Below are 27,124 nucleotides of genomic sequence, written 5' to 3' on the forward strand. Positions count from 1 at the left end.
TTCATGTTTGCTCTTCAAGTTATATTCATTCGATAAAACATATCCCCTTGGACATCTTCAAATCGTCAAGTCGTTGAAATCCTGCAAGGACGAAGCAATATTTGATTTGTAGCTCTGGTCCTTCACTGAGGGACAGGAGCGATTTTGATTCCTGGAGGCACCTCTGTGTTTGTGAAAATCTTCAATTTATATTCAACGGAAAGATCACGCCTTTCTCTATCATTTCCAACTCGAAATTCACCTTGACCCTGCAAGGACAGTAAGATATTCGAAAACGAGCTCCGGTCCTTCACTGAGGGACAAGAGCGATTCTGCTCCTACAGGCCAAAATATCATGATTTTACACATTTTATCACTTCACACGGCGAAAACAAATCATTTACAATGCCTAGGATCAAAAATCAAAAAACTCAAAATCTGGTCAAAATATTCAATCGGACAAAAATTCACATTTCATCATCAACACTTAGACAAATTTAAGCTCTGCACTCAAAATTCCAATTGAAAATAGACCATTTTGGCGAAATCATTGCATTCAAAATTTGCATCCTTCGAAAGGAAGCTCAAAAGCTCTCAAAACTGACCGGATTCTGGCCTGAAAAGACGGCAATTAAAACCCTAAGGCTTGACCCTAAATCCAGACAATTGATTGACTAACAAAACCCTAAAAGCGAAGCAAAAAGCGAGCGAAAAACGAGCAAAAAAGAGGGGGTCCCCATTTGCAATGGGGCGATGTGTGAAATGGTCACAACACAACCCTTGTCTAAATCCTCACAAAATCAACACTTCCACCAAGAGGAAAAAATTTAAACTGCCATGATTGAGGTAAATTTGCCATTTTCGATAGCCGGTACATTGAAAAGAGTCATGGCTGAAAGGATTTCGTCATTTTAGTTTTCCTACTAAGTTTGAGCACCTACAACCCTATTCTAAGTTATCTTGATTCCTTGCAATTCTCTATATAATATCACCACAAATGAACGTTTTCCTTCTACCATGGTTCATTACATCTCCTTGGATTGAAAATGGAAACTTGCAACCCATGGTCTAGCATTTTTTAACCATTGTTTAGATCATGTATTGAGCTATAAATGGCATTGTTATTAGGCTAGCTCTTTATTTAATAGTATTCATCCCAATTATCTTGCTAAGCTCTATATTTAAGTAACGATCAACCCTATTATCTAGCTAAGCTCTGTATTGAGTCATACTCAATTCTATTGTTGGGCTCAGCTATGTATAAACTCTTATCCATTGTTTAATTCAACTCAACTCTATAACAAGCCTTGTTATTTTGTAGATTTAAAATAACTTGTTGGAGTCTAGTCAAAGAGACAAGAATATCCAACCCCTTAAGTATTGATAACTTTTCTGTGAACCACGGGGACACATTCCCCCCCATGAGCCCAACCATTCGGAGATGGGAACGTCTTCGATACATGGGGAGGGGGACGGGGCATCTCCCACCACTGCCGCCAATGCACCACCCAAAACGCTAGAGATGGTGAGACGTCTAGGTGTATTCAATGACGCCTAGGCATCCCTCGAGCGTCCCGGAGACACTTGAGCATTTCCTGTCGCCTAGCATCAAAAAGCACACAAAAACAAAAAAACTCTTGTTTTTTAAGTTTTTTTTTTTACTTTGTGGGGAACCCTAATTGGATGTGGGCCCCATCCATGCCCCCTATGCATTACAAAACCCCCTAAAATCACTGATTTTACAAACAATTGTATTTCTGATTTTTTTTACCAGCTAGGTGAAGAGGAGAGAAACTCAGAAAAGAGTAATTGAAGGAATGAAAACTAAAAGGTTGAGTGAGTGCGACTGTATGAGGAGTGACAAGGAGTAAGAAAAAGAGGAGGATAATTCTACAGCACTTTGGAGAAATTTTTCAAGTACAAGGTAGGTTATTTCTTGTTTTTTGTTTGTATCATTTTCTAGTTTTCAATTTTTTTAATTGTTTTTTCTTTATTTTTTTTTCAAAATCAGATTTGATGTTGAATCCTAGGTTTACCTGTACGTCTAGGTTTTCCCCCAAATCCAGATGCGATTCGTCTTGGATTCGGATTCAAAGTGGAATCCCTATGGAATTGAACAGGGTTCCTCCATTTTGATCTTGAAACGTATCCGCGTTTTTACCCACGCATACCAACGAATCCAATGTCGACGTGGCATATTTCTCACGTTTTTCAAACGAATCTGCTTCACGCGCGAATTTCAAGAGGTTTTTTGTTGACTTTTGCGGAAGGAAAATGGGTCATTTAAACCCTAAAACAAAATAAGAAGACGTATTTTCGATTTCTCTTCGATGACGGCACGAGCAGACAGAAAACGTATTCGAATTTGTCTTTGGTAACGCTTGTCTTCGTTTGTCTTTGACGACGTCTCACAGACAGGCGACGACTCATGAGAAACAGGCAAGGCGAGGGCTAACGGCAGACAGGCAACGCAAGGGCTCACAAACAGGCGACAGGCAACGTGATGGCTCACGGCAACACGAGGGCTCACAGGGGAAGGCGACGTCAACGGCAGGCTCAGGTATGTAGATTTTTTATTTCTTTCAAAATAATTCTATAGTTTGTTTATTAATTTTACCAGTATGTTTATTATTTTAGAATCTATAGTTTGTTTATTAATTTTTAGTAGTTTGTTTATTATTTTAGAATCTATAGTTTGTTTATTGATTTTTAGTAGTTTGTTTAAGTTTTTAATCAATGAAAGGAAATATAAATTTGTTAATTAATGATAAAAAATTTAATTTATATAAATTATTAAATAATAAATGTTAAATATTTAAATTCCATTTAATGGGAAAATGATATTATTCATAATGTTTAAGTAAACATATATACGATAATACTATTTTTACAAATTTTTAAATTACAGAATTGAAAATAGTTAAAATATTCATATTTATAATTTAAAATAATAATAATACAAATTAAAAATAAATATCATATTGATATTTAATTTTAATTTGTATTATTATTATTTTAAAATTTAAATATGGATATTTTAATTATTGTGTAATTTAGAAGTTTGTAAATATATTGATATCGTTATAGGTTACTTTCATAATTATTAATAATTTCACTTTCACTTTAAATTAAATTTAAATGTTTAACATTTATAATTTTATTATTTATATAAAATTAAATTTATTGTTAAATATTTAAATTTTAATAATTATAGTTTAACTTTTTGTAGATAGCATAATGGCAACGATTGCTAGCTCTATTCCTCAACAAACTTTCAAAACCAACCCAAATTCACCTTTATAGAAATATGTCAAAATAACAAACCAAGTAAAAGGTGGTGGAACATTTAATTGGATATGCAACTTTTGTAGTGTGAAAAAAACTAGCTCCTACAGCCATGTCAAAGCCCATTTTTGTGCCATTCCCCAACAAGGAATCAAACCATGTCCAGGAAGGGATGGAAATGGGTTGCCACCTCAACAGATAGCAGGATTTATTAGAGAGCAAGAGGAAGCAGATGCAAGAGTTGGTAATGCCTCAAACCATCCTTTGTTGAAAGGAAGAGGAAGTAGATCAAAGAGGCCCCCTACTTCTCCATCTCATAGTAATTTTCTTGATATCGTGGTACAGAGCCACCCATTCTTGGGCATAATTGATGAAGAAGAACCTGTTATTGTGAAGAGAAGCAGGGGACCATTAGAGAGAGGAATTAAAAATGATGCTAGAGAGATTGCAGATCAATCCATTGGAAGATGTCTATATGCAAACGGTTTGTCATTTAATGTGGTACGATCACCATATTGGCAAGATGTGTTGAGAAAGGTAAATGAGGCTCCACAAGGGTACACAGGGCCAAGTTATGAGAAGGTGCGTAGCACCTTACTAGCAAAGGAGGTAAAAAGCTTAGAAAATGCATTGGCTCCCATTAGAAATTCATGGAAACAAACAGGGGTGTCCATCATTTATGATGGATGGAAGGATACCAAAAATCGACTATTAATTAATGTAATTGCAGTGTGCCCTAAAGGGGCAATGTTTCTAAAAGTTGTGGATTGTGAGGGACAGGTGAAGGATGCACAATTTATTGCTAACATCCTTATACAATGCATTCAAGATGTAGGACCTCAAAATGTTGTCCAAGTAATAACGGACAATGCAAAGAATTGTAGAGCTGCAGGTATGTTGATTGAGACACGGTTTGAACACATATATTGGACACCTTGTGCTGTCCACTCTCTCAACCTCATGCTACAAAAGATGGGCAGGAAAATACATTGGATCAAACAAATTTATGCTGAGGCTGAAGAGATCCAAATGTTCATCACAAACCATAGCATGTCACAGGCCATTTTCAGATCATTTTCACAGTTGGAGTTGCTAAAGGTAATTGAAACACTTCAATTTCTAAAATCTACATTTCACTTTAGTAATCCTTAATTTATTTTTTAAATTTGATCATGTCTTCTTTGTATTCTAATTTTTATTTTTTATTTTTGAATAGGTTGCTGAGACTCGATTTGCATCCAACACAATCGTCTTGAGGCGACTTAGGTGCGGGAGCCACTTGCTAGCATGGTAATAAGTCAAAGTTGGTCCCTATGGAGGCAATCCAATACTGAAAGGGCAACATATGTAAAACACATGATCCTAGATGACACTTGGTGGGATCGAGTGGAATATCTTTTGAGTTTCACTGAGCCCATCATGAGTATGATCCGTTATACTAACACGGATCACCCATGTTTGGGAGAGGTATATGATGGCATTGATTCGATGATTGAGGAAGATCCCGAAGAAACTTTCTTCAAAGAGGTTCAATCTGTTTGTGTTGAGCAGTGGAACAAAATGACCACCCCACTACATCTTCTTGCATTTGCATTGATTCCCAAATTTTATAGTGATGAAATGCTTGCTAAGCCATCAAGGGTACCACCATATAGAGATTCAGAAGTTAGTGAAGGGTGTAGGACAACACTTACTAAACTCTTCCCCGATTCTAAAATGGAGAATTTAATGTCAAGTGAGTTTGCTGATTTTGTAGCCTCCAATGGTCACAGTGTTGCCGCTCTCCGTGACAAGTATAAGAAGGATGCTCATGCTTGGTGGTACCTTAATGGCCATACATCACCAAACCTTCAAACTCTTGCAATCAAACTTTTATCACAAGTGAGTTTCTTAATTTTTATTGCTCTCTAAATTTATAATTTTTACTATTGTCATCCTCTAACTTTGTGTCAATTATTCAATAGGTTGCTAGTTCCTCTTCATCTGAGCGAAATTGGAGCACATACTCCTTTATCCACTCAATGAAACGCAACCGATTGGCAGAAAGTAAGGCGGAAGAGCTAGTTTATGTGCATTCAAACTTGCGCCTTCTTACTCATAAACAAAAAGAGTACAAGGATGGGAGCACAAAGTTTTGGGATGTAGATCCAGAGCGAACTGATTTGGATTTTTCAGCTGCCACACAATCTTTACTTTCTGGGGAGTCCAATAGCCAATTTGCTGCTAGTGCAAGTGGCAGTGAGGCTGCATGTGGTTCCACTACTCTAGCTACATCATCTAATGTCAATGATGATGTTGATCTTGATCTTCCTTGTGACCCATATGATGTTGATTATTAATTGTGTTATTTTATTGTTGAACCAATGAACAATGAATTCGATATATCTATCATAACTGATTCAAATTTTGACAAATGGAAATTAGATTAGACTTGCAGTAAATTTGTTATATTTATATCATATATGATAGTTCCAAGTTTTGTTTAGCATATGGATGATATTTGGGATTCTAAATTTAATTTTTGTTTCTACTTTTTAGGCTACATATATGTATATAGTTATGATTTTTACATTTTTTTTGTAAGGACGTACCTACGTTCCCGTACCAGCAACTTAGGTTGAATCTTGAGGGAAAAATGATGAATGATGATTCATCATTTTTCCTCAAGATTCAACATCAAATTTTAATTTTCCTTTTTTATCAAATTTGAAATTTGTGAAACTAGGTTAAAACTACATGCTTATTGAATTTATTTTCATTTTGATTTTGTGAATTGCAGTGTCACTATCACAATGAGCTCTAATGACATGAGTGAAGATGAGATAGAAATCCATTCTCATGGTGGAAATGATTCAGAATATGAACCTAAGGATGAGGGGGGTGACCAAGGGACTAATCTTGGAGCCCAATCTAGTTCCATGCCAAGTGCAGCAGCTAGTATAGATTGCCCTTGCAAGTTATTGGCATAGTATGCTAAGGGTCCTTATGATCCTAGATCTCCTCTCAAACAGTTTGCATCAAAAATAGTAGGCACATCAGGGACAGGTGGTGGCTCAAGGAAGTGGCAATGCAACATTTGTGGTCTTGCATGGTATGGCAGCATGACTAGAGTTAATGCACACTTCCTTTTTCTTCGAGGAAAAGGTGTGGAACCGTGTTGTTTTTTGGAAGATCCTAAAAACATTGAATATAGAATTGAGATCAACAAGCTTTGGGGCATTCCTGATGACAGTGCAATTGCAATGCCTACTACTTTGTCTGGTAGGGCATAGCTTAAGCAGGGCCAACTACATACTTCTACTCATACCTCTTTTTGCTTTTAGAATAAGACAATAGCTTTTTTCTAATATGCTTATTAAGTAATGTAATAAAAATGAAAATAAACCAAACATATTAAAAGTAAAACAAAATATTAAAGTTTCATGAAAATCTCAAGTTCATATTCACTGATTATGTTCTATAAAAAGAATAAAATACCACTATTTTGTATTCTAAATACAAAAAGGGTCAGATAAAATTATACCTGCAAGACCTCCCTTTTTGGATGAACTTTTGACCATCCAACTCCACACACTTTCTGATCCAGTTCCAACCAATTTAATTGAGAAGGCAATGTGCTATCATCTATTTTATAGAAATTGGTGAATTTCTTCACACTGTCGAATTCCCCAGAATAAATTTCATCACTCCAGCCCATTACACTGATGGGCTGCATTTCTTGAGCTTCATTAAAAACAATGGAATGAAACTCTACTACCAGCAGACGCTGCAAGTATTATCCAAATCAATTCTTGAGCATAAGTCTCATTGCTTAATTAAAATATGACTGGTAAAACAATATTCACAAAGAGAGAATCAAAAGATCATGACAGAAAACTCAGAGAATTTTATAAATGACTCATGTCTTTTCCTTTTGCCTTTTGTTCTGGTATATAATAGGTCAGAATTATTGGCAGAGAGCAGACAGGATGCTAATTGCATATGGTGAACGCAAATCCACCCATCCACATGAACAAAACAACCCCCATGAAAGGAAAAGTAAACTGGAATCTACTTCTACAAAAAAAAAGTGCAGAATATAAAGATAATCTGGCATAATGAAATTTTTAAATGCATGCATTGACACCATTCATAAGTACCTTAATCTTCAATTCTAACACGAACATTTCGACCAACTCCTCTCCCAAATTCTCTAAGAATCACCAAATTATAAAAAAATCAGCAGAGTATTATTTACAATAACAATACTTAAATAAAATTTGAGGAAAAAAAACTGAAATAAACTGTGTTAAAAAGGTGGAACAAGCCAAGAGTCGTACAAATAATTGCATGAACATTAAATTTTTCAGTTTTTAGTTTATCTTCAAGAAGGTATGTTAGTCAAAAGATAGAAGATCAAAATATTTAGAGGAAGTTTGAGATGATGTTAAAATATACAAATTTATAATTTGTCTATACTCAAGATATATTCACTTGCTTTGATGATTGTCTCAGTTCACAAATCCGCATAGATGTGCCTCAACTTATCAAACTCAAACCATATCAAAACCATGAAACAAAAGAACTCCAAATAATGGCACAAGCTTTGTTAAGTTGATGAGTCTCTAAAAACCATGTTACTCCCAACATGGGTTGAAAATCACGTGACCAAGAAGTGCATCCTAATCTAATTGAGAGGCAAAAAATCAAGATTGTGCAGAGTGCTCAAGGCTTAATAGAAATGTGCAAAACCATGTCTGAAAATGTTCAACAGAGAACTCCAATACGAGAATATGCAAAACTGTTCTAGTAGAGAAATGTGAGACACTGTCACTTTTAACTTCCAAAAAGGGGCAAACAAAATGGCAAGCCCACCCTAAAGACGTGTGTTGTTGCTGCAGGCCCACTTTCAATTCAACAAACTCACTTAAAGACACTCCTAGGAACACCTCAAGCACATCTAAGTATTATCAGGCTATCAGCAAATTACAAGAGGATTTGGCCCAACTGACAATAGTGGAATGGTCCTCTATACTTCAAGCTTTGCTACACCAAGGAGGGTATTCCCTCAGATCTGAAGGGACAATTCAAAACAAATAAAAAAAGGCAAGATCGCAGAGTTTAGCCATACCCTTTGCATAAAGATAACCCTACACTTCATTACTAATTACCCTAATTTGATAGTTTATTGATCTTTTAGACCCAGGATATCTCAAAACAGCAAATTAAATTAGATGTCTCACTAATGCATATAAAGATATCATCTATTTCTTCCCTAATCGCTTGGAAAACACGATTGGTAGTGGAGTTAACTCACCTGATCCCAAAAGCAGGGGTCACCCTAACCCAAGTGACTTAGAAGAATCAAGAGGTAAAGACAATTTCAAACATAGTCTCACAAATTATGCAGAGAAGTGGGATAACAATTCTGCGATAATTGCCACCACTTTATAGGAAATTACCTACCTTAGAAATAATGCAGAGTCAAGTCACAAAGATCACTTTTCCAGCTGCTAAAGATGATAGTGGTGATATCAAGACATGGATTGCCTCACCATAGGCTTACTACAAAAATGGCATTCTCATTGATCAGAATAGCTAGTCAACAAATTTCCCTATAAGGAAAAACATGAGCATATCCCACTTGAGATCCTCCACCAATCTGATAGTCGTAGTTGTATGATAAACAAATGTGCAATCAAAACAGATGTACCACGAGAGGCTCATATTTCAATGCTGTTCATCCTTTTAAGGCCTATTATATCCATACCTAGATGTCCAAGCAACAAGTATAGCATAGCTGATACAAAATCCTCAAGACATGTGACAAATTGGTCACATAATTGTAGATAGGCAGAAGCTAGAAAGGGGGCCATTCAACTATATCATTTTATGCCACTTTCGCCAATATAATTAGGAAATGATGATCAATGGAGACCCTCCAAATACATTTCCCGTAATGTCCCTGTTGTCATTTTATGACACCCTTGGTCCATCAGTGAGAACCGATCAGAGATATGTTCCATGGACCAGCATTGCCCAGTTGATCAAGGAGAAAAGTAGTGAAATCATGGTTTGAAGTGTTGCCTTATCGGAAGTTCCTTGGCCCTCTCTTTCTCTTCTCCGGAACTCCGGAACCCTGAGGTTTCAAGTTTCTTTGCCTTAGCCTCTTTCTTTCCTACTCTAGAACTTCAGAACTCCAAGTTTCCGAAGTTCCCTTCTTTCCCTTAGCTTTTCTTTTGTTCTCCTCCCCTGGAACTCCGGAACCCCAGGTTCCGAAGTTCCTAGTCTTCAACCCCGGAACTCCGAAACCCCCAGGTTCCGAAGTTCCTAAGTCTTCAACCCCGGAACCCCCAGGTTCCGAAGTTCCTAGTCTTCAACCCCGAAACTTTGGAACCCCCAGGTTTCGAAGTTCCTTAATCTTCAACCCCGGAACTCCGGAATCCCCAAGTTCTAAAGTTCCTAGTTCCTCAACCCCGGAACTCCGAAACCCCCAGGTTCCGAAGTTCCTTCCCCAACTACGGTGACCCCGGTCTCCGAAGTTCCCCAACTACGGTGACCCCGGTCTCCGAAGTTCCCCAACTACGGTGACCTCAGCCTCCAAAGTTTTCCAAACTACTTCCGACTTGCAACACTTCCGGATGGCGTGATTGACACTCAAGGCTTTAAATGCTCCGACAATTTTGGTGACTTCTGCACTTTTTTTGTGGAGCCACAAGGGTGCATTTAATGTTTTTGGCAGGATTTCCATTAAGGGAGGTACAAGGCCATGCTGGGTGACTTATGTCATGCCTAACTTTGGAAGGTTAGTCAATCTATCTTCTTCAAAATTGTCTTTGGAGGTAAGGCTAGGTTGCTTGCATGTACAAGTCAAGTGCATGCACTTCCCTGCACCTCCAGACTGACATGCAGGGGTCATGATCACCATTGTAACCCATTTTTCTATATAAGGTTGTTAAGCCTCATTGTAAGGGGTTCTCTACCTGCTGCCTGGAGTTTTCTTATGCTCTCCTCTTCTCTTGAAGACTTGTAATCTTTGCATTTTTGCAACTGTAAGATTGGCGTTTGGCCTTATGATTAATTGAAGAACACTATTCTTGCCTTCTTTCAACCTATGTATGTTGTGTATGCTTTCTTACCTTCATCATAGGTGCATGTTGTGGCTCTTTCTCTTCATATATGCTGTGTTAACTGATTTTCTGAGTGTGACTTGTGGGAATCCTTCTCCCCTCTTCGCATTCAGTGGATTCTAACCTTCATCTATGCTTTGGGGTTACACATATAACTAAAAGTTGTGCATCTTCAGGGTGTTTCAGTTAATTACTTGTGTCATTTAGGTAGGGAGAGGAACTATCTCTTCTTGGTGTATCACCTCCCTTGTTTCAAGCAATTTCTCTCTTCTCTTTTCCTTTGCAAGTTGTTAGGGTAGGCTTAAGAATTAGCTTTGAAGTGTTGAGTTGGTTCAACACCTGCACCTAGACAGAGAAGGAAGTCGGCTTTCTCCGGAGATTCAACCCCCTTGCGCAAGGTTCCACACTTCGGGATTGTTTCCATGTTTCACAAGGTTGCTGAGTTGATAGCTTAGCAAGGGTGCAAGCTTTTGTTATAACAGTTTTTGGCACGCCCGGTGGGACCTATTCAATTCACATGCTAAGGATTTAGTGCTATTCTTAGTGTTTTGGCCTTTAGAGGCAGTCATCTCTCAAGCACTTGGCGACTCTGCTCAAGGACCAGTTCGGCTCACACAAACTTCATAACTCTGAGACCCCGGAACCCCCAGGTTCCCAAGCCATCGTAACCCTGCTTACTCTGGAACCCCCAGGTTCCGAAGTCAGTAAAGCCATCTTACTCCGGAACCTCGGAACCCCCAGGTTCCGAACTCCCGAACTTCCTCACCCCGGATATCCGAGCTCCCGAGGTGCCGAAGTGGTCACACTCCGCAACTCCGGACCTCTAAGCTCTCGAGGGCGGTTGTAGATTTCATGCCCAGAATTCATACAAGGGCATCTTCTAGGGGCAGTTTCCAATTCATAGAGCTTCCATCTGCAAGCTCTAGAAGGAGGAGAGGTAGACCTTCATTATCACCAGTCAGGGGTGACGAGCTTGTAAAAACTCCATCTCCCAGGTCTCGTTCTACTCCTCCATTTACAAGACCTTTTCTATCAAGGGCTCCCACCACTCATATCAATAGACCATTGTTTCACATGGCAAGAAATCAAGTCTTTGTTACCTTCAATGGAGGAGTCCCCTTGTTTTGACTCAATGGAATGACATACCAGTGGCTACATTGAAGAGTATACCATACTTCAATGGTGAAACAACTACTACACCCATTGAGCACATTCAAGACATTGCAAACATCTGCTCCATCCATAACATCACTCAGGACGATGTTGCTGTCAGACTCTTGGCCACATCCTTGAAAGGCAAAGCCTTGCAGTGGTATAGAGGGTTGTCGTCTAGCTCAATCCACAATTGGGATGAATTGGGGGAGAAATTGTGCAACCATTTTGAAGACAAAAGTGATCACCTATCACTTGTGGAGCAGTTAACGAGTTCATGGGAGACTTCAACTTCAACTTCCATAAGACATGGAATAGGATTCCTGCTCTAGTGAAGCCATCCCCAAATCATGCCTTCTTGTATTATCTTAGAGATCTCAACAGCGATATAGCTGTCATGGTACAATCGATGGGTGGAGCCTCTCTACCGGGTGCATATGACATAGCCATAAGAGCAGAAAATTGTTTGATCCAGGCTAGGAAGATAGCTCCAAGGCCTCCAATGCCTCTCTTCCCAGAAGCTCCTACTCAACAACCAACCTTGGCTCCTATTCCCATGGCACCTGCAAGTCAACCATCCACGCCATCTATGTCCTCTAATGAGCTCCATGAGGTCAAGGCTCTATTACAAAACTTTGGCAATCATTTGGTGGCACTAAAAAGATAGCAAACTCAGTATAACAGACCTTACCAAGCACAAGGTCAGAATTATCAGCAAAATAGGCCAGCCTTCCAAGGGCAAAACCAATGGAGCAATGCCAGGCCTTTCAATAGTGTGAACTCCACAAACGCAAGCAACTCAAAGGCGATAGTTCCAATGCAAAATAACCTTGCCCAAGAGCAAGATTGGTGTCAACCTAAGTCACAAGGTTCGAATTTGAATTCAAATTCGACAACCATGAAATTTAACAAGGGAAAAATTCGAAAAAAAATTCAAATAAAATTCGCCTTCTATAATTTTGTTTATTTTTAAATATATGTATACTTCTAATAAATTATCAAAATAGAGACCCTTGTTGGAGAAAATCCGAGGGCAACCCAGCAGTTGCAAACACCCATGACCCAATAGATACAAAGCATATACAAAGAATACCCACGACCAGCTGAGTTGTGTTTAGAGGTGGATAGCAGTGCTTTATAGAGGAAATTCGATTAAATTCGATTTTTTTTATAGAAGTTTGAAATTCGATTAAATTCGAACCTCATCCATGAAAATCGCCGTATCCTGTGACTTAGGTGTCAACCATGTAATCAGCCACACAACCAAGGTGTATGCCCAAGTGGAGGGTTTGTCCAAACATTAGTAGTGCAAGATGAGCCGACCACTTCTGGCCAGCAATATGACCTAAATCAGCCTAGTGCGGGTCCCTAGACTCACTTACAAGGGTATTTTACCTTTGTCAATTGGCAGGAGGCAGAATTTTGTGGTTTGAACCAAACAAATGGTGAGTCCATGTTGCAGTATGCAAGGTCAAAGAAGAGAGCCATGGAGGCTACCTCACATTCAACATCAGTCCAAGCTCCAACACCCAAAATAGTTGTCCATGATACAAGCCAAAGTACCATGCAAGGGAACAAGAGGCAGGAAGAGGCCCAAGTCGTCCAAAGAGCAAAAGTAGACCTTGTAGCCTAAAAGGGGGCCTCTAAAGTCAGTTGGTGTTCCTTTCAACATAGTTGATCAGATGAAGAAGGCCAACCTCAACGTCACTATGTGGGAGGCCCTTTCAATCCCATCTCAAAGGGATTTGCTTAAAGAGGCATTAAAGGATGTCAATCAATCAGGTGATGAGGCAGCAGTCAACGGAAAGACAGTCTCAACCAGTTTGGTGCAACCCAAGGAGGAGGAAGATTCAAGCAAGATCAGCAAGCCTCCCCCTTTCTATCTCTCCTTAATCATAGGAGACAATTTGGTTCACAACTGCATGATAGATTCAGGAGCTAGTAGCTCAGTCATGCCTAAGAAGGTAGTTGATCTTCTTGGCATAGAATATGAACCCGTGACCAAAGGGGTGGTCCAGTTAGATGGCACTTCTATTAAGACAGTAGGGGTGGTAAAAAAATTGAAATTAACATTGCATGCATGCCCTGGTTGCACTGTCTTGCAAGACGTATCTATCATCGACCTCCCTGCCTTCTTCGCCATCTGCTTGTCTAGAAACTTCACAGCCAAGATAGGTGGGTACCTGTCTTCCGACTGGTCCCATATGCTACTTCGAACAAGGTATGGTACCAAGGTTACCATAAGGGCAGAGCCCATTGCCCAAAACCACATTGAGCCCTACACCCCTAGCCCTATAAACATGAATTGCACTTTGCATGAAGAGGGGGAGGAGTGTGTTGTCCGTGAGCCTGCTACTCTCTTGCAAGAGGTTCCCGATTGCTTGCTGGACAAATGGGCCAATGCTTTTCAGTTTGATCCATTAGCTGAGACTGAAGAGACTGGGCTTGGCACCTTTGTATCCATGAAGACAATACTCCTATCCCTAACCTCATCAAGACGCAAGGAGATTCAGAGGGGTTATGGAACATGTTTTTTGATGGTTCAAGAAGCAAGAATGGTGCAGGTGTCGGGGTAATGCTTGTTTCTCCTGAGTAGGAGAAATATTTATTCTCTTTTAGGCTTCAATTTGGTTGCACTAACAATGTCGCTGAGTATGAAGCCTTGATCCAAGCTCTCCAACTTGCACAAAGCAGAAAGATCAGATCTTTGCAAGTATTTGGAGATAGTGAGTTGGTTGTTAACCACATCCAAGCCCAAAGTATAGCAAAAAACAACCTACTCAAATCATACAAACACATGGTTTGGGATTTGATTGAAGGATTTGAGGCCTTCAATATCCAGAGCATTCCTAGGGGTCAGAACAAGCATGCTGATAGGCTTGCAGCGGTTGGTGCTCAGTTCAACATACCAGCGCATGTTGCAAGTGAGAAGGAGCAACACATCAGGCTTGTTGTGAGGCCTGTTGTCCCAGACAATCAAGTGAATTGGCAAGAATTTGAAAGCGATCAGCAAATCATCAACTTCTTGCAAAATGAAGCAAAATTTTCTGCTAAAAATCAGTCTAAGCTGCAAGACCAGTATGGAGATCAAATCATGCAGCTCAACTCCAACAAGCTGCCTAAAGGTCTAGTTACCTTGGAAGGCATTTTCAACTCGGATGATCAGTTGAAGAAGAAAATGAACTTGTCTACAAAGAGGGGTGATTACAAGCTAGTTGTTGTTGCTGAGGGTAGGTCCTTGAACTTGGGCAAGGTGTGTTCCTCAACCGAGCAAGAGGCTTTTGTTGAGCTTTGCCACAATATGATGACATAGTTGCTTGGACCTATGAAGACTTGAAGGATTTTGATCCTAGCTTAGCCCAGCATACCATAGAGCTAGACCCAGATGCAAAGCCAGTTAGACAAAAGCAAAGGCCAATAAACCCCAAAATCAACCCACTAATGAGGAAGGAGTTGACCAAGCTCATAGAAGCCAATATCATCTTCCCTATCAAGCACTCCTCCTGGGTGACCAACCTTGTCCCTATAAGGAAGAAGAATGGGGAAATCAGGCTATGTGTAGACTTTAGGGATCTCAACAGAGCCTCCCTCAAGGATCATTATCCCCTTCCCTCTATAGAGCAAATTCTCCAAAAGGTCAATGGCTCAGAAAGATTTTCATTCTTGGATGGGTATTCAAGCTACAATCAAATCTTGGTCCAAGAATCAAACCAATACAAGACTGCATTTACTACTAAGTGGGGTACCTATGCTTATTGTAAAATGCCCTTTGGGCTAACCAATGCAGGTGCCACATTCCAAAGAGCAATGGACATGGCTTTCAAGGGTGTATTAGCAAAGCTTGTGCTTGTATACCTTGATGGCATAACTGTTTATTCGAAGCATGCAGCTGACCATCTTGGTCATCTTGAGCAAGTGTTCATGAAATGCAGGGAGTATGGTGTGTCCTTGAACCCTAGCAAGTGTGTATTTGCTACTGATCAAGGAAAATTGCTAGGACACGTCGTATCCAAGGAGGGTTTGACCATTGATCCAAAGCGAGTGGAGGCTATTCTTTCTCTTCCACTCCCCAGTCACAAGAAAGGATTGCAAAGTTTCCTTGGTAGGATCAACTTTGTGAGGAGGTTCATTCCCAACCTTGCCACCATGGTAAAACCCCTCACTTCCATGTTGAAGAAAAACTTGGCTTTCAATTCGACCAAGGAGGGAAGGGCCGGTTTCGAAGAGATCAAACAAGCAATTGCTCAGACCCCTACCCTTGTCAATCCTAATTACGAAAGGGATTTTATCCTCTATACCTTTGGAGGAGAATCCAGCATCTCAGTTGTCCTGACACAGCTAAAGGATGATAATTTGGAGCAACCTATTGCTTTCTTTAGTGAGGGGCTAAAGGACTATGAGCTTAAGTATAGTTATGTAGAAAAGCAAGTCCTCACTGTTGTAAGGGCATTAAAAAAGTTCAGACACATGTTGTCCAACAACAGGATCCAGCTCTTAGTTCCGCATGCAAGTGTCAAGGATTTCCTTCTAAACAAGGATATCAGTGAGAAGAGGGTTGGGTGGATAACCAAGGTCATGGAGTATGACATCAACATCAAGATCGCCAAGCTTGTAAGAGGTAGGGGCCTATGTGAACAACTTGTCTCATCTTCTGAGACTACTTTAGAGGTCACCCTTGTGTTACAAGAGTATCAACCAACTGGCAACAACACTCAATTCAGTTGGGTAGGTGACATGACCACCTTCTTAATGGAAGGTAGATACCCCCAAGGTCTGAACAGAACCAAACAAAGGCATTTCAGGTTGCAGTCCATTCCTTATGTCTTAGCGAATGGCACTCTTTTCCGAAAAGACTCCAATGGAGTCTTACTAAGATGTATCGAGCAAAACCAAATCTACAGACTGTTAGAGGAATTTCATGATGGCTCTTCGAGGGGCCACTTCTCTGCAAGGACTACGGCTATCAAAATAATGAGGGTTGGTTATTACTGGCCATCCTTATTCAGTGACTCACATAGATGGGTGAAGAATTGCATGAAATATGCTCTCTTCTCTAGGAAGCAAAGACTACCCGCCCTACCTCTTCAACCCATCAAAGCAGATCAACCGTTCACCCAATGGGATTTAGACTTCATTGGCACGATAAACCCACCTTCTAGTGTTGGCCATAAGTGGATCTTGGCCGCAACAGATTACTTCACTAGGTGGAGAGAGGCAGTTGCATTGAGGGATGCCACTAAGGCCTCAGTGTTAGAATTCCTTGAGGGAATTGTGAAAAGATTCAATGTCCCCTCCACCATCATATCAGACAATGTCAGGGCATTTGTTGGAACCCAAATCAGTTCATGGGCAGTTAAGCATGGTGTATACTTGAAGACATCATCCAACTATTACCCTCTAGGTAACGGCTTAGGTGAATCTTCCAACAAGAACCTCGTCAGAAAAGTTAAAAGGACAATTGAAGACAATCAGAGGGCATGGCATACCAAGTTGAGGACAGCCTTATGGGCTGACAGGATCACACCCAAGAGGGCGATCAGTAACTCCCCTTTCATGCTAGTATATGGGAAGGAAGCAAGGCTCCCAACTTCCCTAGAGTTACCCTCTCTTGAACTAGCACATCAGCTAGAATTAACAAAGAATGATCCCATGACGGTAAGGCTAGCAGTGCTGATGGAGCTAGAGGAGGTTAGAAGTAAGGCTATGCATACACTTGAGACTCATCAAGAGCAGGTCAAGAAGGTTTTTGACAAAAAAACAACTAATAGGGTCTTCAAAGAGGGAGATCTAGTTCTCAAGTGGGATGCAAACAGAGCCAAAGCTGGGCGACACTCCAAATTTGATGCTATCGGGAGTAGTCCATATGTCATCACTAATTGCAAGGAGGCCAATGCATTTCATCTCTCCAAGCTTGATGGTGAAGTTCTTCCAATCCCAGTGAATGGGATTCATCTCAAGCCCTGCTTCTAAAAGAGGGTGGTGATGACTATGTAAATATTAAACTACAGGTTGTTTTGCTATCACAAGTGCTTATGCACATGCCACGTTCTCCTTAAGAGGGTGTGCGCTCTGGTTTCTAGTTTTCCTCCAAGTGATGGCACACACATGTTTTGGGTCTTTTCAATGACTCAGTGCCCAATGGATGTTTAAGGCTCCTGGACTTCATGCTTAACAGGCAAGCATCCCGCAGAAATTGTCAAAAATGTTGTCATTTTATGACACCCTTGGTCCATCAGTGAGAACCGATCAGAGATATGTTCCATGGACCAGTGTTGCCCCAGTTGATCAAGAAGAGAAGAATCATGAAGTGTGAAGTGTTGCCTTAAGGAAGTTCCTTCCCTAGCTTAGCCCCTCCTCTCCTTATCTTTTCTCCCTCCTCTTCCGGAACTCCGAAACCCCAAGGTTTTGAGGTCCCTTGTGCCTTTTTTTCCCTCTTCGGAAGTCCGGAACCCCCAGGTTCCAAAGTCCCTTTCTTTTTCCCTTCCCCGAAACTCCAAAACCTCAAGGTTCCAAAGTTCCTTTGCGCAGTTCCCCGGAACTCCGGAACCCCAAGGTTCCGAAGTTCTTTGCCTTATCTCTTTCTTTCTTCCTTTTCTGGGACTTCGGAACCCCGAGGTTCCGAAGTTCTATGCCTTAGCCGCTTTCTTTCCTGCTCCGAAACCCCGAGGTTTCGAAGTTTCATTCCTTCCCTTTGTCACCTCTCCTATCTTCCTCGAAACTCCGAAACCCTGAGCTTCCGAAGTTCTTTCCTTAACCTTTTGGAGTTCTCCGAAACCCCGAGATTTCGGAGTTCCTTGCTGCTCTCCTTTCTCCTATCCCGGAACCTCGAGGTTCCGAGGTCCTTCCCCTAGCTTCCTCACTTCGGAACCTTGAGGTTCCAAAGTTCCCGGACTTCCTTCCGACTGGCAACACTTTTGGATGGCGTGATCGACACTCAAGGCTTTTAATGCTCCAATAGTTTTGGTGACTTGTGCACTTTCTTTTGTGAAGCCACAAGGGTGCATTAACTATTTTTGGCAGGATTTCCATCAAGGGAGGTACGGGGCCATGCTTGGTGACTTATGTCATGTTTGACTTTGGAAGATTAATCAATCCACCTTCCTCAGAATTGCCTTTGGAGGTATGGCTAGGTTGCTTGCATGTACAAGCCAAGTGCATGCACTTCCCTGCACTTCCAAACTGACATGCAGGGGTCATGATCACCATTGTAACCCATTTTTCTATATAAAGGTTGTTAAGCCTCATTGTAAAGGCTTCTCTCCCTGTTGGCTTGAGCTATTCCATGCTCTCCCACTTCTCTTGTATTTATCTTGCATATATGCAACTGTAAGTTTAGCCATTGGCCTTATAATTAATTGAAAATCACCATTCTTGCCTTCTTTCAACCTATGTATGTTGTGTATGTTTTCTTACCTTCATTATAGGTGTATGTCTTGTGGCTTTTCTCTTCATATATGTTGTGTTAACTTGTTTTCTGAGCGTGACTTGTGGGAATCCTTCTCCCCTCTTGACACTTAGCGAATTCTAACCTCCATACATGCATTGGAGTCACTCATGCAACTGAATTTTGTGCATCTCCTGGGTGTTTCAGTTAATTCTTTGTCTCATCTCCATGGGGAGAGGAACAATCTCTTCTTGGTGCATCACCTCCTTCTATTTCCAGCATTCTCTCTTCCCTTTACCTCTACAAGTTGTTTAGGTAGGCTTAGGAATTAGTTTTAAAGTATTGAGTTGGTTCAACACCTGCACCTATTTGAAGAAGGAAGTTGGCCTTCTCCGGAGATTCAACCCCTTGCGCAAGGTCCCACACTTTGGGGTTGTTTCCATGTTTCACAAGGTTGATGAGTTGATAGCTTAGCAAGGGTACAAGCTTTTGTGATAACAGTTATCTTTGGATTTGTTCTCATTGCACAGAACCATATAAGAGCTCATACAATCAAGTGAAAGCACGTTTTGTGCTTTATCCCTCAAAAAGGCATCAAATTTTGTGCAGGAAGGCCAAAAGGTAAAGGACATCTTGCAGAGGCACAAATATTGGCATATATAGAAGAGAAAAGAAAAGTAGACAAAGCAATTGGAAAAGTTCTAAATGTGTTGTTTTAAGTTGTAGATAGTTCCCTCTTCCCTAAGGAAATGATTTAGCACACTAGGTACTTTAACGTCACATCCATTTTTCAATATCTTATCATAACCAGAGTTTGTGTTAGCTAATTAGAACAATCTATTCTACAAAGCCAAAGTAAAAACAGCTATTGATTTTAAAGAAGCATTTTGCATTGAAATTTGTTGATTTTCCCAGGTTTTATTGGATGTATTTTAATGTATATATCTGATTCAATCTGATACTTGCATTCTTGGAATTCTATATGTTCTCAAATTGAATAACATTATACTATATATATTCCTTTGGAGAGGCATGTCCTTGAACGGACATGTCTCTCCTTTAATTATAATAATTTAATCAATATTATAATGTTTCATCAATCAATTATTAATTTAGAATAATATAATAGATTAATATTGAATATTAAATTTTATATGATTAATAATAATATAATAATATAACATAATAATGTATTATTATTAATCAACATATATTATATGTATTCTAAATGATCATTCGACTAAAGCTACAAACATTAACAAAATTGTCATATTATCTTGCCACCTTTTTAACATACAGAGGAACAGCCAACCAATCAGCTACTAAGTACTAAAGTGCATACCAAAATATTGAACGGATAAAGATGAGAAAATAGCAAGGCCTCCACCATCTCCATTATCACCATCAAGACCAAAATCATTGCAAAATTCAACAAGTGGACTGCCAGCAGATCCTTTCACATAAGTCCTCATAGACTTCGAGGCATTGAACATGTGCAAAACTGCATCTACCTGTGTATACATTTGCTTGAACATGTTAACATAAAGGCCATACAAGATAAAAGCATCTCAAAAATCATAGTTTAGTAATTGAGTTATTCCATTCATTTAAGAACAGAAAATATGTTTGGTGTATCACATGAAACTTACCAAATCCTTGTAGCATGATCGCAGTTTGCACAAATATTCCTCCTAAAACATGGGAATGCACGAAGTGTTAAAAGTACTTTTTGGATGAGTTCAAAGGGCAAATTTGACATGGAAAATGCTTCCTTAAGTAACTTTATATAGAAACTGACCATTTCCATATTTTATTGAAAGTCCTGATTTTACAAAATCTCACTGCAGAGCAAAAATTGTAACTTACAGTTGAAACGGAAAGTTAGTTAACAATGAATGCTGGAAACAAAATGAAAATCCCATATCTCAGAAGAAAACTTTCGATGCATTCAGGAACAAGCTCAGCTTAGGTTGTGTATCAAAAGTTAAATTTGTATTCAAAAAATATGACTTTTTAAGTTTCAATTTTAGTTTTCTTCATTGACATCAGATTTCCGTCTAGACATTTTGACCACATTAAACAGATAACTCAGACCAATAGATATATCTGTTTGAATTTTCAAGAGGAGTCACCCTTTGCCATTAATAAATCCTTCAAAAATAGAGCCTAACGAGTATTTATTTATATTTTTTACACTATGCACCTTATAAATATAGAAGTTGTGATGTCATAGAAAATTCCAGGCATAAAAGCATTTAGAAGCATGCAAACACACTGTTTTTAGCATGTTCACCAAGCTACTCCCCATGCAATTTTGTTACCAAATCTTATTGTATTGAATGTTTAACTCTCCCAAAAGATATTTATGTAAAACTTGAGGCAATTAGAAAAGTTAGAAGTGTAAAAGCAATTTTAGCTGATTAAAAAACAGAACATACCAAACTTTTAACTTTGACTAGAAGCATGTGGAAAGTGCATTCAAAATTCTTTCTGCAAGTAGAACCAAAAGCATCCTAGTGAGTTGAAAGATATACCTCTTTCATGAAAATAAACCATGTGATAGTACATTGAATGTCTCTCTGATAACACTTAGATCTGAGACTTCTTCTTGATAATTTAAAGTCAATCAGGAAAGGTCATAATCTCTTCAAATAGGAAAAAAAAAGTCTCTAGCCTACATACCAGTACATCCAGTTCCTGATTTTGTTGATGTTCTTGTTCCTTAACCTCTTCTGTCTCACATCCAGTACTATCTTAGGTTAGATTATTAATTTGCCTTCATAGTCAAGTGGAGGTAGTTCTTGTGAGGGAATGACTTCTTATCCAAGAGCCTTCTTGAGGAATGAAACATGAAATGTATTGTGAATTTTGCTGTCACCTGTCAGTTTCAGCTCATAACCTACTGCACCAACCTTCCATCCACCTTATAGGGCCCATAAAAACATGGTTTCAGCTTCTCACCTCCACTCCCTTTGATAGAGAAATTCCTATAGGGTTGCAACCTCAGAAACACCATGTTACCAACCTCAAAGACCCTTCAGTTCGATGTCTATAAACATAGAACTTTTGTTGATTTTGAGCCTACTGCAAATTTTCTTTGAGAGCTTCCAAAATATCCTTACTTTGTTGTATCATATCCTTTGCACTCGGCACTCTATTATTAGTCAACATCAAGTCCATAAATGAAGTAGCATCATAACCATAAAGTGCATTAATGAGTCATACCAATGGACATATGAAGAGTTGTGTTGTCAATACTCTCCTAGGTGCAACCACTTAATCCATGTTGTATGTTGCCCTGTGACATAGTTCATTAAATAGCCTTCAATCCATTTGTTCACAATCTTCGTCTGCCCATCAGTTTGTGGATGATAGCTAGTGCTTGGTGTCAATTCAGTACCTATCAAATGGAAGAGTTCTTGCCAAAACAAACTGAGAAACCCAATGCCCCTGTCACTTGCAATGTCATTTGGCAACCCATGAAATCTAGAAAATTTCCTAAAAAACAGGTCTACCGCTTGAGGAGCCTTAAATTCTAAGGTTATGGCATGAAAGTGTGCATATTTCATAACCCTATCGTCAACCACATACAAACAGTCCTTACCTTGAACCTTTGGCAACCCCGTGATGAAATCCATGGATATAGTCTCCCATTTCTGATTCGAGATAGGTAGGGGCTGCAATAAACCATCTGGAAAAACATGCTCTACTTTCTTTTGTTGACGTTCCATACACTCTCTTGCATGCTGCAACACATCATTCTTAAGCCCTTTCCATGAGAAACGTTCCCTTACTAGCTTGTATGTCTTGTAAAACCCCAGATGACCAACAAGTGGTGTGTCATGACAAGCTCTCAAAATCCTTCCCTTCATCTTAGATTCGGGTATGATATATGCTCGGTCTTTGTAAAGGATAAGCTCATTTATTATTTTGAACCTGTCATCTTGCTCTTTCCCTTCCAAAATTTCATTAGCAAACGAATCCTTAACATACTCAGCTATTATCAAAGCCTACCTACCAATTAGCAGATATACCAATTATCGAATGGAGATGAAACTTCCTAAAAAGTGCATCAACTACCACATTGTTATTCCCCTTTACATATTCGAGATCAAAATCATAGGCTTGAATTTCACTTAACTATTTTTGCTGCCTATTGTTCAAATCCCTTTGGTTAAGGAAGAACTTCAGAATATCGTAATTTGTTTTAACTTCAAAATTCTCACAAACCAAATATTGTCGGAACTTAGCTAAAGCATGCATTATGGCCAGCATTTCTTTGTCATAAATTGATAAGTTCTATTCAACCTCCTTGAGTTTTCTGCTCTCATAGGCTATGGGATGTTTATTTTGCATCAAGACAGCCCCTTAGCCTTCTCCTGAAGCATCACATTCTAGAATAAAATGAAGTGAAATATCTGGAATTGCCGAAACCGGGCATGAGCTCATTACCTCCTTAAGTTTGTCAAAAGCTTGTCAGGTTGTTGGGCTCCGTGAGAATGCTCCTTTCTTCATTAAATACATTAAAGGGGCTGCAACTTGTGAGAATTCCTTGACAAACCTTCTATAGTGGTTGCATAGACCTATAAATCCTCTTAGTTGAGCCAAATTTCTTGGTCTAGGCCAATCTTCGATTGCTTTGGTCTTCTCCTCATCCTCACTAACACCTTGTGCACTAATTTTCAATCCCAAGTACAAAATTTCGGTCAACCCAAACTCACACTTGAAGCTTTGACATAAAAAGAATGTTGCTCAATTATACCATGCACCTCATCTAATGTTTAAAATGATCCTCCCATGTCTTACTATAAATTCAAATGTTATCAAAGAAAACCAAAATAGATTTCCTCAATTGTAGAATGAATATTTGGTTCACGAATGATAGAAAGGTTGCCAGTGCATTGGTTAGGCCAAATGGCATGACCAAGAACTCATAATGCCCATAATGACACCTAAAAGCTGTTTTGTGTGCATCTTCATCTCTTACCTTAATTTGGTGGTACCCTGAACACAAATCAATCTTGGAGAAATACTTAGCTCCATGAAGCTCATCAATCAATTCATCAATCCTTGGTATGGGATGATGGTTCTTAATTGTCCTTTTGTTGAGTGCTCTATAATCTATACGCATCCTCGTAGTTTCATCCTCATAGTGCTCTATAATCTACGGATGATGCAAAAGGGCTAGAGGTAGGCCTTATGTGCCCCGTATCCAATAGATCCTCAATTGCCTTTTCAATCTCTTCTTTATATACCTTAGGGTGTCAATATGGAGTGATCATGACTGGTTTTTCTCCTTCCTCAATCTCAATTATATGTTGAAAACCTCTATCTAGTGGTAGTTTAGGAGGAATATCTTTGAATACCTTACCATGGTTGTCCAAAATAGACTGAATTGCTACATTGTAGGATCTCCCATCCTTTGAGGGACGTGTATCTATAATTAAACATTCAACTACCCATGCTACTTGGTCCTTGCGAAAAGCACACTCCATCCTCTAAGCTGAAACTTCCATAGGCCCCTTATTATCCATGGTTCGGTAGCTCTATTCATATTTATCAATTAAGTAAAACCATTGAACTCCTAAAACCACTTCCATATCGATGTTGAACATAAAAGTCATCCACCAATGTCACGACCCTGTTCATAAATTACAAAATAATTTATTTTTGTTTATTAAATGATTTTTCTTTTACTTTTAGAAGAACAATAAAATAGAAATATTAGTAATTTTACTTTATTACAAAAGAATGTTTTAATTTCTTTTTAAAAAGATATATATATATATATTAAAATAGTTATTAATGAAAGATTTTAAAAAATAATATATATAACTATAATATGCATTTAATAATGCATGATATTTTTACTAAATAAAGTAATAATTAGAAGAAAAAAAACATGCTTTTAGAAAAAGAAAAGTAAAAAAAACTTAAATAGAACTAAAGGTAATACTTATTAAAGAAAAGAAAAAGAAAGGCTTATTTATACTTTTCAAAAAAAAGAAGAGAGCCCACGTGAGTTTAAATAAATAAACATTTCCATGTATCCACGTGGAGGAAGGAGTTTTAGAGGAAAAAAGAAACTTTAATAAGGGAATCACAGATTTTTGTGAGGATTTTCTTTAATGGAGAGAGCAAGTGGAAGTGGTACATGCCAAAACCAGTCGCCACAAACAAGAGTGGAGTGGAAGTTAGACGACATGCATTAAGGGAAAAAAAAATAACGTCGCCACTTTTTTTGCATGGAGGGGATAGGCAGTTTTAGGCAAAACTAACTTATTTCGGCATGGAAAAAGACCAGTGGGGAGAACAAATAGAAGCTCATAAGCAAGACTAGATGACGATTTTCATTGCGAAACTAAGCAGGAAGCGTGGGGGGGAAATTTTACATCAGCTACTAAGATGCATAGAAGAAGCCGATAGAAGATCAAGGATAGCTAGATTTATTTTTCCACCCTTTGAGATGAAATCAATGGAGGATTTCTATTTGGGGTATCTAGGATAGATCTGTGCCACAAATCCACTATTTAGTTTTATTTTGCTTAGAGATCGTTGGAAACAGGAAGAGAATCCCAAACCATAACAAAACAAGCGGACAGAGAGAGGGCTTATTTTCTTCAACAAAGAAGATGGAGTTTGTTTTCATCCAAATCGGATGCATTTACAGCTAAGTTTCTAAATTCTTATCTTTAGCTCCGTTTTGGGTTTATCTTACCACAGGTTTCCATTTGTTACAATATGTTTTTCATCAAGTGCACAGGACATTACCTGGCCTTGAATAGATATTAGCTAAATCGATTTCTAATACTCCTTGATATTTGCATGCATTAGATGTCTTTTAATTAGATATTAGATGTTTTTTTTTGTTTCCTACGATCTGCATGTATGCAAAATATTCAGATACTCTTCTAAGTTTAAAGCTAGTTTTTTTGGGTTTTTTTTTATCAGTCAAGATTTTAAATAGATCTTCTATATATGTATGTTCTATACACATTAGTTTTCAATGAATTCCATTTTAGTTTGCTTTGTTTTTAGCCTTTGTTGTTCGAACGGTACAAAGCATTCTTTGGTTTAAATATTTATTTCTAAATGTGCTGAATTTTATTTCCGAGTTTTTACTTCAGCATAGTGTAAGAGCATATTGTTTAAATTCTTCAATTCTATCAATCCTAGGACCCTTTTTGGACCTTTAGATTATTCCATCTTGTGCTTATATATTGTTATCATTGCATTCCAAGAGATAGTGTTACCTTGTAGTATTTTGTCAATGGTTCAGGCGTCTTGTTCTCTTATTACTTCTTATACTTTTGATTTGAGTAATTTGTGTATCCTATCTCTCCCTTGTTGAGTCTGGTAGCAAACCGTAAGCTTAAACCCTTTCTCCTTGATCTATGTGAGCTCATTCTTTCCACGCATAGGTTTATATTTATATTTTAGAGAAGCCGAGAGTTTTAATTTCTCTAGGGTGATGTATTACAATTATGTTCTATTAAACTCCTTGCAAAAGTGTTATCAATTTAGGTTACATTTAATTTGGAAGTCCTTGGATTAATGATGAAGATGGTGTAGCTCTTTGCCGTCAATGGGGAATACTCTTATGGGGTAAGAATCTAAGAATGTGATTTTGCATGAAGGACTTGGCTATTAAGAACTATCATCCTATTAACGTAGTTTTAATGTATACCGATTACATCCTATGTATAGAACAATGGAATTATAATCGTTTTTATGATGTCAAGGAAATAACGGTCAGTTAGAGGACATTAAAGATCCTAGGTTATCATTGTAGTGATGAAGAACTATCTTACCTCTATGATTTAGATGTAGGTTATTATCATAAAAACTTTAATGAATCTTATTGTTTATAAGGCATCATTGTCAAAATTATGTTTATAATGATATTCTCAAAGTAGTTTTCTTCTTAAAGTCCTACGTGTACATTCGAATATGAAACTAGGAAGAGAAAAATTATGAGTGTTGTATGCCTAATTAGAGATAAATCTTTGAGCATTGTTGATATAAAATTTATCTTAATTTTCAAATATTTCATTTTATAACAAGGATGAAGTTGTAGTAAGCATATGTAGAATTTTTATTTTTCGTATCTAAGCTTTTGTACACTTAAACATGATTTTGTAAGCTTTTATGGTCTCTTGTGAATGTTTGGAAAATATTGAAGTTGGATTTATTTTGTAACATTGCCGTTGAGCTA

At 38.5% G+C, this 27,124-nt stretch overlaps 1 protein-coding gene across 3 annotated transcripts in view; it reads right to left on the reverse strand.

The window, feature by feature from the left end:
• The window catches only part of LOC131077078 (uncharacterized), a 119,087-nt gene that overhangs the window by 78,404 nt on the left and 13,559 nt on the right, over positions 1-27,124 (reverse strand). For all 3 annotated transcript variants that reach the window (XM_058014495.2, XM_058014493.2, XM_058014494.2), the window contains exons 4-7: positions 20,559-20,600; positions 20,252-20,420; positions 7,404-7,456; positions 6,788-7,030 (exon numbers count right to left, since the gene is read on the reverse strand). In XM_058014495.2, coding sequence (XP_057870478.1) covers positions 6,788-7,030; positions 7,404-7,456; positions 20,252-20,420; positions 20,559-20,600 — 507 coding nt within the window. The remainder of the gene's footprint in view (positions 1-6,787; positions 7,031-7,403; positions 7,457-20,251; positions 20,421-20,558; positions 20,601-27,124) is intronic.

The sequence above is a fragment of the Cryptomeria japonica genome, chromosome 9 (assembly GCF_030272615.1).
Source record: "Cryptomeria japonica chromosome 9, Sugi_1.0, whole genome shotgun sequence".
Classification (NCBI taxonomy): Eukaryota; Viridiplantae; Streptophyta; class Pinopsida; order Cupressales; family Cupressaceae; genus Cryptomeria; species Cryptomeria japonica.